This window comes from Taeniopygia guttata, chromosome 15 (assembly GCF_048771995.1).
Source record: "Taeniopygia guttata chromosome 15, bTaeGut7.mat, whole genome shotgun sequence".
In the NCBI taxonomy this organism is placed as follows: Eukaryota; Metazoa; Chordata; class Aves; order Passeriformes; family Estrildidae; genus Taeniopygia; species Taeniopygia guttata.
In genome coordinates, this window is record NC_133040.1 from 3,335,417 (window position 1) to 3,353,682 (window position 18,266).

The 18,266-nt window shown below is 38.4% G+C and overlaps 1 protein-coding gene across 3 annotated transcripts in view; it reads left to right on the top strand.

Moving 5' to 3' along the window:
- The window catches only part of SPPL3 (signal peptide peptidase like 3), a 67,249-nt gene that overhangs the window by 27,875 nt on the left and 21,108 nt on the right, over positions 1-18,266 (top strand). For all 3 annotated transcript variants that reach the window (XM_072936218.1, XM_030285817.4, XM_072936220.1), the window contains exon 2: positions 16,558-16,635. In XM_072936218.1, the coding sequence (XP_072792319.1) occupies positions 16,558-16,635 (78 nt within the window). The remainder of the gene's footprint in view (positions 1-16,557; positions 16,636-18,266) is intronic.

Consider the following 18,266-nt stretch of genomic DNA (forward strand, 5'->3'; position numbering starts at 1 on the left):
CTGAGAACTTGGCTCTGACTTGCAAAGTGCAACCTCAACATGTCCTGCAATATTACTAATAAATGAGAGCCCTTGCCTTAAGAGGTGCATGGTTCTGTATGTGTTTGGTATTTTTAGAACTGGTTTGGGGTTGAAAATGTGTTTTTCAAGGGTCATACTGTTATATTTAAAAGAAATTTTGGGAGCTATTAGAGAAAAATATTTGGACAAACCAGTGTTCAGTCTTGAGTAAAGGAAGTTCACTTTGAAGTAAAGTTCTCTTCATTTTTTCATCCACATATCATATCTGTCACCTTTTTGTCACATTCTTCTCTCTCGTATTAAAATGTTGCCCAACTTTGTTCATTTTGCATAATTATTTGCTTTTCCTTACATTTTAAATACTTTTATTTAGAACTGTCTTAAAATATAGACAATGAAACAGGCAGGAAAAATGTCAAACTTTGAGCTGTTGTGATTTTTGTTGTTGTTGTGCTTAATCCTGTGCAACACAAGTTGCAGTTGCTCATGCATAAAATCTTAACTTAAAAAGTCTCCCCAGTGCCAAACAGTGATGAGATAGTATTTTAAAAACAGCTTAAAATTTGTGTTAGCTCCATCCTCATGGTGCTTTACTTCTTACACAAAAGTAGTTTTCAAATAAAACATAAAGGATGATTAATGGATATTTTTTTTTTTAACTTTGTTCACTCTGTACAGTCAAATCTGAATGATGTTATGAAAGTTAAATAGCATTTTAATATTATTTTGGTCTCAAAGTAGCATATTGTTTTTAGGTACAGGTATCAATGCATATGGCAAACTCACTGAATTGTGTCTAAATTTAGTAGGTGTCTTCAATAATCAACCAAAAGCTCTAATATTCAAATCAGCTTTGTCATCTTGCTACTGCATTCTCCTGAGTTTAACTTTGGTTGGAGTGAGTTTATGTTCTAGTTCTGATTTGAGTGCTTTTGCCCAAAGGGTGCTCTGGAATTATGACTGTTCCAAGGGTGAACTTGGTTATTTTTAGGAAAGTTAAACATCTGGATGTTCACTACAGAACCTTTTTCTTGAAAGCATTTTGTTTCTGAGCAAGAAATATAAGCAGAAATATAGATGCAGCACAACAGAGTGTAATCTGTGCCCTCTCAGGGCACTCGGGTGTTTTCAGAGTGTCTGTTTCTTAAAGTACCTCTGGGATTACAGAAGGATATCAGGAGGACTTAGCTCTGTAGTATTTTTGTAGGTGGCTTTGAGACTTTGGAATCCAGAGCAGGGATGAAACCAAGCAGAGGTCAAATTAGGAGTGGTTATGGGGGACATAAGGCGTATATTTGAAATGTTTCTAAGACTCCAGGTGTTTGCATTCTGGCTGCAAAAAAAAAAAAAAAAAAAAAAAAAACAAAAACAAAAAACAGTTTTCTGGATTCAGAAATTTAAAAAATGGTGCAGGTATGATATAGGATTTGGATTAGAAAATTTAAGTTGTATGTAATGGTTTTAAGTCTTTCTCATATATGTTGTATGTGTATGGGAAAAAACCCTCGAGGTAAATTGTGAAAGTTAAATGAATTAAAACTGAAATGACTTCAAAAAGAGGCTGACGTCTCTCTTGTATGAGCTGTCTTAGACCTTTGATTATGCACAATACTGCTTTTAAAATGAATCCTGCCTGCCTAGTTTGGACCTTGAATAGCTAGGTCAAAAGTCTTATGAAAATATGCTAATGTGTTATGAAAATATTGATTGCTGAAACATTGCACTTCCAGCTCAGGGTTTTTTTTTCTCCTGTAGCAGTTTCCCGGTGCTCATTAGAGAACTTTTTATTTTCCTTAGAGAACTTTTTATTTTCTCAGTACATTGTGAGTGTCCTTAGCTCTATACTCTTTTTTTTTCCTTCAGCAGGAAAATGTCAGATTTGCAAATTTTAGTTACTATTCTAGTTTTCTGATATTGTTGATAAAATGGTAAATCTGTTTCTAGTGGGAGGCAATTTTTAAAACTCATTGATACATAGGTGTTTTAGGTACCCCTTGAGGATATCAGAACTCCTGTGTGTACGTGCTGAAAGGTTTCTGTCTCTCCAGCTGTGTATTTGCTGGTGTGATAAGAGATTGTTCCTCCCCACAAATACAGTTTGATTTCACTTGTTTGATAGTGGGAGACTGTTGCCAAGTTGAAAAGACTGCTTTGTTTATTTGAAGTATTTAAATCCGGTCAGTCACTTTGATTTGTATTTTGTTACTTGCTACATACATTTCATGAAAATGTGAATTGGAACAGATGGTGAAGGATCAGAATTTAGCATGTAAAATTTCCAGCATGTAAAATTTCCTGGAAAGCTGAGTCTTCTGTATGGCATCAGCAGCCTGTGTTCAAAACCACATCGTGTTTGTTCTATAGTAGCTCCTGGATGCCAGGCATATATTAAGTTGTTCTGAGCCTGCTGCTGCATGGACACCCCCATTGAGCCCAGCAGTTCTGTGTTTTTCCTAAAAGAATTGAGCTGTTAATTCCTTAATCCTTGGGGAAATTATTTTAAGTTAATGTCAAAATTGGAGATCATTGCTCCTGTGGGTTCAGAATTCATACTAAAATGTCTGTTCACTCTTTTCAAAGCAATCCTGTTAAAGATGGAAAAAATAGAAGTTAACCTGGCTTGCATTTATGTTTTTGCCTTTCTATCTCTGTGGTTGGAAGTGTCATGATTTTTAGTAACTACTGAAAAATCTGATGTGGCTGCTCCTGTCAGGGCTGGACTGGCGTTTTGTCTGGGTTCAGTTTATGCTGGTAAAGATGTAATCTGACTCTGCTGTGACATTTAATGAATATTGAAGGAAAAAAATCTTTTTAGAAGTGGATCTCTGCTCTGTTGCAGTTGTTGTGTTGCAGTTTCTCTAGCCTAAAACACCCATTAAAGGGGTACAGCTTGAATTAGTGAAATGTGCATTTAGAATGACTGGTGCAAATTAGTGAAGCTGGAAAGAACTTTCCTTTACCTAGAAATTTGCTTTTTAAAAGTCAAACATTTTGTTCAGTAAAAACAGCATTTCGGATTTCTAGTAGTTTTCAAGCCTGGCTATCCCTGGGTTTGCAGAGTATTACAGACTCACCCTGTGTGTTGTCTGATGCTGGATCTGGGGTGTACATTTCAGTTCTGTGTTTGTAGAAGGAGAATGATACATAATGAAATGACAATATCTCTCTGATAAAACTAGTTCAGTTTTCAAATGGGTGTAATTTGATGCTGGTCAAACGGAGATTTTATTTGGTCCTCTACATGAAGTCTCCTGTACTTCAGTTTGTCCAAAAGGTTTATGTGGTGCAATATTGAAGACATGACAGCTGCTGTTAAGAAAATTTGGTGTGAATAAGCATTTCAGCATTTGGAGGCCCAGCTCAGCATGTGAGATGCCTCTAATAATCTCTGAACATTATCATTTAATTAAACCTCTACTGTTTAGAATAAGCGAGTACAAAAGAGCAGTAGGACATGTTCTCCTTCTTTTTCTTGTTTCTCAAGACTGAAAAGAGCATACTGGGTAATACATTTGGAACTGGTCCACTTGCTCTTTGTGTTCTTTGGGTTTTGGTGTCCCCTCCCCGAAAAAAAGCACAGTGGGTGAAACTTTGAAGAAGAACTGCTACTTTTTGTGTTATCACTTGTGTTCCTGTGACTATGGAGATATTAACTGGAAAAAGAATTTGGATTTGAGGGGGAAATTGGATCAGTTTGCAGTTTGGTGCTGGGAAAGAGTGTAGGTTCCCCTGTTGTGAGTAAGACAATTTTAGGTCATTTTAATGTCAGAGTTCTTCCACTTTGTGTTTCCTTTTGCCTGTGAGCCAGCTTCTCCCCTTACTGTGTATTTTTCTAGTCTGAATAAACTCAGTTCCTGTCTCTCCTAGTCATCTTAGAAACTCATCCTGCACTCATCCCAGTGACAGGCTAATAATTCTGCTCACACTGAAACTAAATTAATATCTGAGCCTGCCTTCCCCCTCAGCAGTCCTCTCTCCCTTCTGTGCTGGATGGATTGTGTGCTCTTGCACCACATGACTCAAAAAAATGAAAATTGAGAGAACACCTCCAGAAAAAAAAAAGTGTCTGTCCAAAGTACTGGCATTAGTAAGTTCACTAGTGTGGGGAAATCATAATGCTCATAATGTAAAACCATAATTGACTTCTGTAGTACATCATATGCAGTTTTAACAAGGTAATTGCATTAGAGTCTGTTTATGTGCGTTTAGTGCCATGCTAACAATTGGAGCTGAAGTTCTGTTTCCTGCTTCGTGATACCCTGAGTCACCCAGCCTTTGGCACAGATACTGCATTGCTTGGCTGTATTTGTGTGTAATCTCATCTTGGTGCTTTATGCTCAGAAATTTTCCTCTTCTAATAAACACACATTTGCTTGTTTGGATTGTCCTTCTATGGTAAGTAAAATAGTAATTTCTTCCGATTGATTAAGAGTCCTGTGTTTGAAGGTGTGAGTTGCATCAGAACAGGAGGAAATTCCCAGTTTATTATTATTTATTATTTCCCTCTTTGTACCACCTCAGTTGTAACTGAACTAGGCATGGGAATTGTGGTGTGTTCAAATACGCCTTTGTGCATTCTCTCTGGGTGGGATCCATTCAGTAGTGAAAAGCTGCTCTTTGGTATATTAGTAGTGTAGGTGCTAATTTATTTGATGTTTAAACGAGTTTAGTATTTGTAAAGAAGTTGCCTTGCATTTGCTATTCAAAATGCAAATTACATTGCTTTTTTATTTTAGAATTATATTTCTGGTTTTATGAATAGCAGTGCATTATTCTTAAAAAATGAAGTACTGGAACTATGAAATATTATCATTACAATATTACAAGTGTGAGATTTTACTTCAAGCTTTCTGCTCTAGCTCCATGGAAGGTTTGGTTTTTTGCTTTTGTTGTTGTTTTGTTGGTTTTTCTTTTTAACTCCTTGTCTTTCCACTTAAATAGCAAAGTAGCAGGCATGTTTCAGTCAGTGCTTCTGCTTCAAAGAAGAAAGGAAACATACCTTACATATTCTGGATTCATTGCTGGCAGTTCCTTCACCCACTTGAAGCTCATTTTTGCCCCACCAGCACTTTTTTCTTGTATTATCAGGAATAATGGTAATACTTTCTGCATTATACTTTTTGTGCCTTTTGATCATGTTTGTATGTTTGGAAAATAGACCAGTTCAACTTAGTTTGACTTCTGTGCCTGTGTCTGCCAAAGCAACCTGACACTCTTGCAGAGCTTTGGGTCTGTTACAGGCCCAAGTAGCTTCTTGGAGTTCTTGACATGAACAAGTGTAGTGCTGAAGTCTTCCAATCCCTCTTTTCTAAATTTAGAAAAAGTTAAAGTCTGAGTGTCATGGTTTAAAAATACTCAAAAGTAAGGCTGTGTCCAATTTTATGAGTTTGTTTGATGTTCTCTGACTATTTGAGAGAGGTTGGATTTGGTTCTCTTTGTTTATTTTTCCTTAAGTGAAAACATAATTTATTGTGCATGTAGACAATGTTACAGAACACACTATCAGAAGTGGTACATTAATTGTTTGGCAATAACTTGCAAAGTTATATACCAATCTCTTAATTGTGAGGCAGATAGGAGATATTTGTTCACCACTGTCTTCCAGGTCCAGATGGAGCAGCAAGGAGGACTGGGATGAATATTTAACTCCAAGTTACAGAACCTCCCATGTTTTATCAGCTTAGGGCACAGGGTCCTCTGAGATCTGTTGGCTGAATGTGGAACTTGTGGTGTGGCAGCTGGGTTGGCAGTGTTGAGTCATGAGAGAAATCGCTTGTCAGCATTGGCACTGCGGTGCCAGCGGCCTTCTGCAGGAGCAGCACCCCCTGAGCCCGGGGGGAAGAGCTGTGCCCGAGCTGGGGCTGGCAGCAGCAGCTGCTGGGTCACCAACATCTCCTGTGTCACCTGCATGGGGATTCAGGGCCTGGGGGATTCTTCTGTGGGAGAGGCTGGGACTCATTCTGCCAGGGAAATGTGTTTTCCTGTAAACTAGGAGTAGGGAGCATCCTCCTGTTTTGTATGATTATAGTCATTCTAATGAACTTTTCTGTTAAGTACAGAAAGACTTAGAGAGGTCAAAACATAGATGGGAGCCTAGGGTGAAGATTCTGGGGAGGTGTTTATTTTTTTTCTTGTAATTAGAATGAGTGCCTTAAAATGAAACCCAGCACTGAGCAACCTTCTGTGTAATGCAGAGCTGGACCACCAAGTGATTGAAAACTCCAGGTTGCATATATGACTGGGCTATAAATTGATACCTTTATATCCCAAAGAGGTCTTAGCCATCAAAATTGCAGAAAACTTTCCTGTGCCAAGGATAACCACTGACATTTCCAAATGGCCCTTTCTGAAACGCAATGTTATTTGGATCACGATGAGGCTGTCTAACGTAAAACTGTAGACAGCTTGCACAGTGATACTTTGTAGACTTCAATTACGGTAACCACACCCTTATTTGGCTTTTTTTTTGTGATGTAAAAAGGGCTATTTTTTGAAAATTCATACAGTTCAAAGTGGTAATTTAGAGAGAAGAGCTGTTTCAGCAATTCTTTGGGGTAGGCTAAATATTGGACTGACCTTTGCAGAGTTCACTGGTTTGCTGGAATCTGAAAATTTACACGAAGAAATACACTTGTGGCTCTGGCAGGAGAGGATTGTGTGTAACAGATCTTGATTTGACCTCCTTTCTTCTCCCTCCTTCCAGTCCTCCTCTTGATTATTTGTAGAAGATGGAAACAGTTTTCTCAATGAGGAAAGTCTCCTTGTGTGGTCAGTTCTTTCTTGCAGCTAAGCTGCAACTCTTTTGCTTTGTCAGATGTCTCATACATATCCTTATGTGCATTGTCATAGTTATATATTTACATTTTGTTCTCATATTTGCTGATTTGAATTCTTTCACAAAAACATTGTATTCGTACTTCTGTTTGGCAGTTTTTATGGTAATACCACAAAATTTGAATCTACCCTCTGCAGTAAACTGAAGTCTTTTGTAAAGTGATAAACTATGAATACTGTTAAAGACAATACAGTTTCTTTAATTAGTTTAGCAAATGGGTTTTATACCTTTTTCTCATCCTCAAACATCTTTTAAACAAGCTGATAGTTTGCCCTTGCAAATGCAGTATGGCTGCTTCTTGTACCTCATTGAATACCCCACTTCTTGTTGGTGCTGGGGTTTATTGTTAGTGAATGGCCAGTGCCTCGAGGTGTTGTACTGTGGTGGAGCTGTGCTGCTGGAGCAAAGTTGTCTGTAGTTTACTAGTGAAAACCAAATCTGAAAGGACTGAAATAGCACACAATATTATAAAATGTTATCACATCTTGCAACAGCTACAGCACTTATGGTCTGTTTTGAAAATTAATTAAAGCAGTGCTTACTTCTTCATGGAAGGTTGGTCACAGGAAGATGGGAAGTTTAGTTGTGTTTAATTTACATTAGCTCCAACAAAGCTTGCATTACAGGTGTGTGTACTACAGTGTGCTTAGTGAGATCTAACTGTAAATTGTTCCCAAAAGGTTTTTAGTTCCCCCTTGTTCGTGGCCACATCTTGGCTCCTTTTCTCTTTGTGTCACACCTGCTGATTGTGCAGCTGCCTGCCTGAATGAAAACTTGCTTCACAAAAATGGGGCTGTGATGACTTTTTTCTTCCTCTTTCTTTTTCTGCTGTCCATGAATAAGTTTTAGTATCAAAACGCAAGCTAATTGTAGTGGCAAGTATTTGAAAAAGCAGGTTTTGTTTGCAAAACTCTTAATGAAGTCAGGGGTGAGCAAAATTAAGTTGATACAATTTGCAGTGGAGCCTTTTAGACTTTCCTTGCCTCAGACTTTCAATTTTCAAACCAACGTAGGCAAATCCTATTATAAGCTGGAGTCCTTCAGATTTAATTGTCAGGAAGGGATAAAAGTAACAAGAGTTTTAGGAAACAGGACCAGGGCTGTACCTTGGCTCAGCAGTTTGCTGGGGCTGGTCTGCATCAGGATGCCAGTGTTGTAGAAGTTGCCTGATCTGCTACAGCTCAATTAAAACAATCATGACACAATTAAAATATAAAATCAAGTAAAACATTTGCTACTAACAAGCTCTGTATCTTGATATCAAATGTGTTTTTCCACATATTCTTGTTGAGTTTAACTCATTGAAATTATACTCATTCAGTGGGAGGTCCCCTATTGCAGACATCACTGTATAGATGTACTTTTCACAGTTTCAAAATCCTGGTGATACAATTTCAAAATCTTGCTACTGGAGAGGATTCCTTGGCTGGTGGTCACATACATTTGGCAGCAAAAGCATGCTCCGTTTTTCGTGACTGCTTGTTTTTTTTCTCTTTGAGAAAGACAGGAGGGAAGGTTCCCAGATCTTTTTTCATTTGTCAAGTTTAGAGCAAAACTCTCAACCCAGTCTAAACAACCAACCAACCCTCCTCAATAACATAAGGAAAGTCAAAAAAGTATTTTGTGTGTGTGTTTAGGTAAGAGATAAAAATTATGTATCCAGGCTCCCATTCCAGTGTGGAATAAAAAAGGCAGTGTTTTTTGTGGCAACAATGTCAAAGGCAATCCATATGATTTTTGGATATTTATTTTAGTTCAGGCTACTTCACACTCAGATATGTGTGTCCAGTACAACTTACTTGAAGCTGTACTGGTTAATTTTTCTCCATTAACCACTGATTGCAAATTTTGCTCCCAAATATCCTGTTGACTGTGGTTCCACCAAAGCTCAGGGGACATCAGGAGCTGAAAATATTTTTGAGGTACGTGAGCACGATCCTGTGTTGATTTGGTATAATGCTCTTTTGAATGACTGAAGTATTGTTATGCTTCCATGCAGGGACTGGAAGTTGTGCTCCCATTCCTGCAAGGAAACAAGTGCTCCAAGCTGTTTGTGAAATCTGGAAATCTTCCAGTGGCTGTAATTCCTAAAAACTGTGAAACATGTTATTCTTTGTTCTGTTGGCAAACAGTCGGGTGAACCAAAGGAGTAGCTTAGAGAATGTTTTTAACAGAAAATATTTTTTTTTCAAGACTGTGTCTCCTGATGCCTTACTGGATACTTCAATTTCCTCTCAAAGTGAGCTCAGAGGAGTGTTTGCTTTTAGCAATTTAGTTGGGAGCTTGGAATTTGGTTTTGCAGAGATAATTTAGGGAAACAGCTTTCTGGAAAGAATAGAAGAGGTGCTTGGGATTTAAAATTGTATGGGTAGGAAAATATATGTATGGTAGTTAATAGTGTGAAAATGGTGTTCTGGGACCTCTGCCTGTTAAACAGCAGAATTTCTTTGGTTCCATTTTGAAATGCCTGCCTGAGCCCTAACAGACTCTGTGTAGGAAAGTCTGGTTTTACTGGGACATTTTATATTACTCTTTTCTCTTTGTTTTGTTTTGTTTCACTTTAAACTTGTTTTATTTTCTGACTTAACCCATGTTTCCATGAATTACTCATACTTAGCATGACAGTGAGATCTGCATGTGACAATGAGATGAAATTGTAAACTTGCTTTAGAAAACAACCTATTCCTTTAACAGAGGCAAAGCCATACCAATTTGCTTGCTTTTCCTATGAATCACACTGAAGAATAGAATAGTGTTGAGATATGTTTACAGCTGTGGGTGCCATGACTTCACACTTAAAATTATACCTTTAACTGTTACACTCAGATTTAACTTTGGTTTGGCAGCAAGCCTAATGGAGGCTCTTAAATATGTATATATCTTACACACGTAAGGCAGCTGAAAGAGGCTTTTTAGTCACACCCTTGACCTGGAATCCAGTAAAGGAAAAAAGTAGTATTGGTTTTACCTATGGAGTGAGTCCACCCCCCAACCAAAATGAATATTTGTGCAATTAACTGTAATTGATCTTCATGTCCATGGCAGTGCTCTTCTTTCATGTGCCCTAGGACTGTGCTCCGGAGTCCTAGAGTTTGATTTGTGCTCTCAATAAAGAATTCTACAGTGGCAGCTCACAGATGCCAGGTACATGAGCATCAGAAATGAATTGCTCTTAGCAATAAATTGCCCTAACCACTGAGTTATCACACACTCTTTTTAAGGAATAAAATAGTAGAATGTTTTAAAAGCTTACAAAGCAGGTAGATTCAGGAAAATGTTTTCCTCATGAGTGGCACATTCCTGCATGATCCAAAATAGCCACAGTCATTGGATCAGTGCAGCTGTGTGAGGGGTGAATGTTGTTTTCTGTGTGGAGTTAATAGCTCTAAAAACCTGGTGTGGGGCAGAGGAAGTGCAGAAATACTCTTCAACTTGCTTCAAGTTTACAAACTGCTGTTTCTTGACTTTCTGTTTTTCTGTTGCTAAGACAATCACTGATGGAACAAACAGACTAAAAGTGCTTTGAAATACATGAAACCCTTGGAGGGAGGGAAGTGGAAACTTTGTCCATCCTTGATTTTGACATTGAACACCAGATTTCCAGCAGAAGCTGATTGTTCTGATTTGGTTTAGTGGGTTTTTTTTTAATATTATTTTTGTGTTACATTGGGGATTTTTCTATTTCCCTTTGAAAGAGTTGCCCATCAGCTGAGATGGGACCCTCACACTGAATGTGTGCCCTCAGCAAGTTCTGAGAATGAATGATGAATACAGACCAGGGAGGGAGAGGCAGAGAGAAGTGCCCTGTCATCATTCTTCTGATGCTGGTACCACCTATGAGGAATTTTCTTTCCAAGAGAATTGGGGTGCATGTTTTGTTGGGCATGGATTATTGTCACTTACCTTGTGAGGAGACAGTGGACATTTGATTATAAGGGTGGTATTTGAAATGCAGGTGAAGAGTACCATATTGATTGGGCAAATAGTCATGGATTTAATGTGGGCTGAAGAAGATTTGAAGTTTTGTGTGGTCACTTCTCAAGCAGCCACATCCTTCAGAAACTGAAATATGTGAGTGGAAATATTCATTCATGTATAGATCCACTTTACCCCAGATGTGGCCAGTATGAAAAGCTCTCCATTAGTTTTGAAAAGGAATTCTGTATAGGAGAAAAATTGTGGACTAAAATTGTAGTCTTTCTGACTTGTATTACGTGTCAAGTAAGTCCCTTAATTTCACCAGTTAGTTTTTTAAACAAAAGATGAGGTAAACGCCTGTCATGACTGATTGTCTCTTCCAGAGTAAGATCAGTGAATTAAATTATCTCCTTACATTCCCAGTGTGAATTTGTGATTCTGTGATATCACACACAGATTTGGGAAGATTTGGTCCCATTAAACACAGCAAAAGCTTTTCTATTTTAAGCCATCTGTATTCAAGCCTATCTAGTATGCTCACCATCCTTTTATAGTCTTGTTTTCCTTAATCTTGTGAACTCTTGGATGTTTTGATCACTGATTTAAAAAAAGTGATGAAATGCAATCTCTCTTCATTTGAGCTGTAGTGAACTTAGTTCATCTGCTGCACTTTCTGAGTCACTAAGATTTATTTGTTGCTCTGTTGTTTGCATTCTTGTATAGGTACGGTAAGTATGCAGGGAAGGTTTGTCTTGCTGCTGTTACAGCAGCTTTTGTATGAGAATGATTCATTTCCAAGGCCTTTACTGTGCATTGCTATGGAAACTTCAGGGCACCGGCTTCTCATTACCCCCTTGGCAGAATTCTTCACAATAATTTCTCTTGTACTTGGAAGTCAGGAGTGATACTTATTCATTGATGGGCTGAATTTTTATGATCATACATTTAGTAGACATCTTGTGCAAACAGGGGTTTTAATTCCAAGTACATAAAACTTCCCTGATATTTTGAGCAATAATTTTGGGGTACTTAAGCTAATGCTGAAACTGAATAGTCTTTTCTCTTTGATTCTATGTTCAGAGATGGGCTAGATGAAGAGTCTGAATCACTTGAGAAACTTTCCTATTTGTTCTTCATTATTATTCAGGGAGACCGGTTTCTCAGTCTGGGGTTGTGTTGTGGTTTTGCAGATGGTTGTGCAGAGATGAGATGAAGAAGAACAGGTGGTTGGAAAAGGTGAGAAGTTGCTTTTGTGATGGCTGTGTTGGCTTGTGGTCATTTCAGATTGCCCATGACAGGTAGGTTGTGTAGAGGGGGATGCTCTGCACTGTCACCTGGAGACACCTTTGGTTCCTAGTTTGGGTCTTCATTGAACAAAGTGAGTTGCAGATTCTTACTGCTCAACACAGAGGGCAAAAAGAATTACCAGACTTTGCCTGAGGTTTCCTTCTGCAGGTTTGGAAGGACTGTTACCCAGAAACTGCTTGTCTTTTGATGATAAGGAAGAGCTGGAACATGAAAACCAGTGCTTATGTTGGCTGGGTGATTTTGAGTGGAAATGCAAAAGAAAAAAGCCCCCAAAAGTACATAATAGGAAAACAGGCAGATAGCAGAGACCTTGTAGGGTCCACAGAGACAGGTGAGCTTGGACCTGGAGGGACAGGGGCAAAGAGCTTCCAAGTGTCTTCAGTGTGGCATCACTACTGTTGTTGTGGCAGCTTTGATTAGTGGTTACCATCTTCCCTAGCTGGGAATGAAGTGGGTCTCTGTTCCCTTGGGAATACAGAAGTTATTCATTTTTTCCCAGAAGAGGGGAGAGTGCTGCTTGGAAGGCCAGCCCTGAGTGCTGTGGTGTGTTTTGCGTGGTTACTGCTGGGGAGTGGTGGTGTGTCCCAGCGGCTGGGCACCCCTGGAATTGTTCTCTAGGTGAAGTCTATGGAGCAGCCTGTGCCAGGCTGGACAGCTCTGCTGGGATTGTTGTCTGCACAATGCTCTCACTGTGAGGCTGTAGGGCGGACACATAGAATATGTTATGGAACAGTGCTTGCTGTGTCTCTGGCTTGGCATGCCTTAGCAGGCTCTGTGTTGTGAGCACTTGCCCATGAAGCTGCCAGAAATAGATGCCTAATGGCAGAGAATTTAGGAAAATTGGTCTCAGCCATGTAAAGATGCAGGTTCAGAGTGAGATTTCAGGTTATAGAGGAAGCAACTGGGGAGTCACCTCTCAGTAGCTGGCTGAGAAAACAGTCTTAAGGCACCAAAGTGCTTGGTTTTATTAAGTACTAGGGTGTAATAATTAGTTACTTGTTACTTAAGTAAGAATCTGATAGCTTTATTAATAGTAATTCTTAAACCAGCTTCCTTACATGGATCTTGAATTTCAGCTGTGGTAGTGCAAGAATCTTGAAAGATGTGCTTGCTTGGGAAAACCCATGTTGTCTTTGTATTTTGAGCAGTGTTCTGCACATATGCTAAAGTTTGGAAGTAAGTTGGGAGTTGTTCTTGTAACATGACACACAGGTGAACTGCACTGAAGTCAGTCTTCAAAATAGCTTTTAGTATGGCCTTATCCAGTATTAATTTTCAGATTGAGGAGGAAAAATAATATTTTCTTTGTAGATTATTGTGTTGTAAGTACTGAGAATTGCATCTAAAATCAGTACTTAAGTCAAGGGATAACTGTGCACAAGCTTGTTACAGGCATTTTCTGTGCATATGTTTTCATTACTTGTTCCAAGATTTAAGATTTAAGAGTTTTACAGAAATACCTTGTTAGAAGGAAGCTGGTTTCATTTTTATATGTGCAGTGAGAGGCTGCTTAAATGTGACTGCAGCTTCTGAAAACTGTCATTGGTGTGGGTTCTGGTTTTGGCTGATGCCATTTGAGAAGAACATGGCACTGATGCTGTTTGGCTGTGAGAGCATATGAACTTGCATACTTGAAATATGCCCATAGGAGAATCCCATTATGTGCATGTGGAATCTGTTGGGTTTGTAGAAGGTTATTTAAATTTCAGTTAAAATTACAAATCGGTTTGCAAGACACTGTCATTGTGAATAATATTAAAAACTGGAAGTAACCTTACTTAGTTATTCTTTCATGTGATAGTAATTTGCTTATTACCTCTAACGTAGATTAATGTGTTAGGGAGTATTTATTTGGGATCAAGGATTTTTAGTCTCCTAATGAACTGCCCATCCAGTCAGTGGTTAGGATTTTACGCAGCAGTTCTGGTTTCAGGTCTTGTGCAATACCTTAAATGATGTAGGGAAATGTAATGTTTAAAAGATGCAAGGTTTTATTACAATGAGATTCACTTTGGCATTGTAAAATTATCCTTCAAGTTTGCTTGTGGGTTACTTGTGTTGGAAACTTTGCATGGAATCTGGACATGCCTGAGCTGCTCTCTTGGTTCAGCCTGTCACACTCTGTGTGTTTTGCCTTGTTCTTTTTCCAGCTGCCTGAGGAAGAAGGAAAGTGTGACTGTATCTCCCTGGCCCTGTTTTTGGAATATCAGTGAATATGAATTTCCCCAGACCATTATCCTGGTAGCAACTCTGAGCTTTTAGGTTGTCCTGTTCCAAGATCTCTATGAGGGGTGGTCAGGAAACATCTCTGGTCTGTGATGAGTTTCTAATTACTCTGTCGGCCATCACTTGTGCAGGGTGGAAGGACTTTAATTCTCATTCCTGCCTTGCACAGAATCAGCAGGTTGCAGTCTTGGGCACCACTGCAGCCTGGCAGCAGGGCTGGGATGTTTAACATGGGCTTGCATTTCTTCAGTTTCTTTCATCAAACCAGAGGGCTCCAGTTTTAATACAAAACTTATGGATTATGCACAGGGCTGATCCATGGTCCATGTATCATCTCTGTTTTATGAATCTTTCTAACATTTGCAGTGTTGTTTTGACTAATGTTTAAAATTATGACAAAATGGCATTTTAATTATCATAGCCTCCAGTGTTGTCACTGAATGAAGAATTATGTAGAAAACATTGTTCATCTCAAAAGTATTTGCCGATTTGTGAAGATAAAATTTTATGAACATAAGTTAATAAAATTCAGTGGATAACCCTGGCCATGTTTAATCCATTCTGAAATGACATTAATTTTATTTTTCTCATAGATGTGGAGGTTCTGAGTATTTTAATATACGAGTTCTGCTATTTATTCTCAAACCCAAACAATACAAAGCTTTCCTTTCCCTTTGTGCAAGGCTGGATGAGGGAATGCATCCCTCTGAAGTCAGAGTTAGAAACAGGACATACACCCAGTGGGATTGTCCTCAGGCTGTTTCCTTTGGTGCAAGTTTTGCTGTAACCATGGCATGAAAATAATGTGCTGTGAGCTATGTTGTATATAACCTGAACATTTATATGGGCACTGGTTGTAAGTGCTGAGTTATTATGTTGCATGTATTTGCAATTCACTATATTGATCTTCATGGATGCTTTTTAGGCCTCTGTTCCACAGCCTGGTAACCGAAGGTCATAAATACAAAGAAAATACAATACTTAAAACTTAAGATTGTCTTTATGTGTTGGCCAACATTATGAGAAAATAAGATACCTGTTTTTTACTTTTAATGTGGAGCTATGTGTAAGTTATTAATGGTAATTAACAAAAGCAGTTTCTAATTTCTTAAAAGCTTATTGCACAAGTATGTAATTCCATTTAGAAAAGGCAGTCTTTTTGTCAGTGATATTTAATATTGAGTATCTGTAGTAAAAGATTCACATTTGTGTTTATATAGTAAAAGAAAATATTCTAAATTGTGTATCTAGTGATTTGGTAATTATCTCTAAATTGCTTTTGAATTGGGAATGGGATGAGTGTTTCTTTAACTGTTTTGTATCTTCAGTTTTTATTTGCTCAGTGGTACTTAATTTGGAACAATAATGTAATTCAATTATTTTTGTTCCGTATCCATAGCCGTGCTGAAATTAGGCTTTTTTGTTGGTTTCAGAAGTATTTAGTTATGTCTTTTGTAGGATAAGACAAATGCAATTAACATTGTGTATTATTCTTGTTCTTTTCCATTACTTTAGCACAAGTTATGGAAAACCTGTTGGGAGTTGCAGAGTGACTCCCTCTTGCCTGCTGTGCCCCTGCCAGCACAGTGGCCTCTGCTGCATTAATGTTCATATTTCCATGCTTTAAACAGGGTGTGTTACAGTAGGAAATCAATCAGATAAAACTGGGTTTAAGCTTCCTGCTGAAATGTCCATCAGTAATCCTGCACTGAGTGATCTGCAAGATGGAGTAGGGAAGTGATTGTGTGTGGTTTAATAAATGCATGTTCCTGCTTGTTCTGAGGTTTGGGCTTTGGTTTTTGGGGGATTTCTTTTATTTGTTTGGGGTTTTCCCCCCCAGCTAAGTGAGCCTTAACTGCCATGCTGCCACTCTGAAGATGTAAGAAGTGTTATGGAAAACGGGTTACTGTTATTGACATGCAGGTTTTGCAATAGCTGCAATTGAAGTAATTTTAATGAGTTTGAGGAAAAAAACCCTGAATCTGGTGAGTTCAGAATAAATTACCACAAGGCTTTTGAGCTGTCCTTCGGTGACTGTGCAGGTTTTTCATGCTGCAGCCTTGAATATAAAAAGTTAATTCACAAACTACAGGTTTTGTATTTTAGATGAGACAAGAACTTCAGAGGGAGCTGCCATGATTTGTCATCCGGTTCTGTATTTGTATTAAAATAAGAAAAAGAATTAGCAAATGGCACTGGAGAAATGGACACTCACAATGACAAACCTGCCTTCTTTTTTCTAATTCCAGGGCATATTCCCTTGTGGATTCCAGTCAAGTGTCTACCTTCCTGATTTCTATTCTCCTCATAGTCTATGGCAGTTTCAGGTAAGATTTTCTTTTTAAGGTTCTGCAGAGTTTTTATTTTTCAAGTAAAAATATTGCAAGTGACTGAATACAGTTTATGCCTTTTTGTTTCATTGTATCTTTGTCAGACATAGCCAGCATAAAAAAATTTATTTGCTTCAGAGGGGGAAATGGAAAAGGAAGAAATAACAGCAAGCTGGGGTTTCTGAAAGATGTAATTGTTTGTCATGGTAAAAGCATGTATAAGATAGCTTAAAAGTCAGTCCTTGAGGACAGCTCTGTAAAATCATATTTTAGAGAGTAGAAAAGGACTGTTGAGACAGGTAGAAGGTAATGTTCTCGATAGCAGAGTTTTCTGTACATTAGCCAGTGGTGGTCCATTGTAAATGCTCTCCTGTGATTCCCAACCTGTCCTGTAGATCAGCGATCCCCGAGTTCCAGTGCTGTGTGCTGGACTGTCACAGCTTCATGGAGAAGTGGGAAACACTGTCAGCACCTGAGAACTGCTGCAGGATGAGTTTGAGTCTTCAAAAATCAAATTTGCCTCATTTTAGGAGACTTGAGTATAGTTTAGAGAAAACACAATTATCCTTTTAGACTTGCATGCTGTATTATAGAGTTTGTTTTACTGTAGTGGCACCTAAGGAATGAGGCTTGCACTGACACATTAAAACAATAGAATGACAATATGTAAGTGGGGTTTTTTTTAAACTTACATACAGCATGGTTTTCTTTCTGCTTCTTGAAGAACATGGCTTCATTTCACTGTGATAAAAGGCCTCATACTCACTACAGAGTCTCTGGACTGCTCTGAGTATTCCTGAAATAGATGATAGCTGTGCTCATCCATATGATGTAAGCTGCAGCTGTTTTAGGATAAGAGGTTTTATATCACTACTGTAAGTTAATAAAGTCATATAATGAAAGAGACAATTTTTTTTGCAAGAGCTGTCTGTTGTTGTTAGCAAGTGTTAGGTAACAGCACTGCTGGTGAAATTAAAACAGAAGGCTTTAGGAAAACAAAATTTAGAGATGATCAGAATAAAAAATTAATCAAAGGTTGAATTTGTTTAGTTTTTTCTTCATGTTTGGAGCCAGATTAGCATATAGTGGAGGGACTAATTAAATTGTTAACTATTTGAATTTATGCTATTGTGTAAAAAGGAGCTATGCATCTGGCTGCAAGAAGCAATAGCATTTTTTAAAATTCAATTATGAAAACATAGTGCAATATAAAACAGCAGGAGTGTGAACTTCAATTGCTTGTCTTTCTTGGAGCTCCTTGCCCTTCAAAATTTTCCCCTGCTGTTTGACATCCTCTTCCTATTGGTACCTACACATGCTCTTAGCATTTTGTCCTATGCTTCACATTTAAAACTCCTCACCTAGCAAAGACTCACCTGGCAATCTGACTCACTGGATGGAGCAGTGGGATGGTGATGGATACAAATCCATTGAGGAAATGTCCAGTTTTAGTCTTTTGCCTTTGCGTGCATCCTGAAGACCCCACAATGTAAGTTACAGACCAAAGTAGGGCCCCAGAGTTTTAAAATTACTTTCCTAGTTTATTTCCTATATGTGGTTTCTCTAGCAGGTGTTTGAGCTGAAACCCACAGTTATGTTGGGGACTTGGACAAACTGATTGCCTTTGA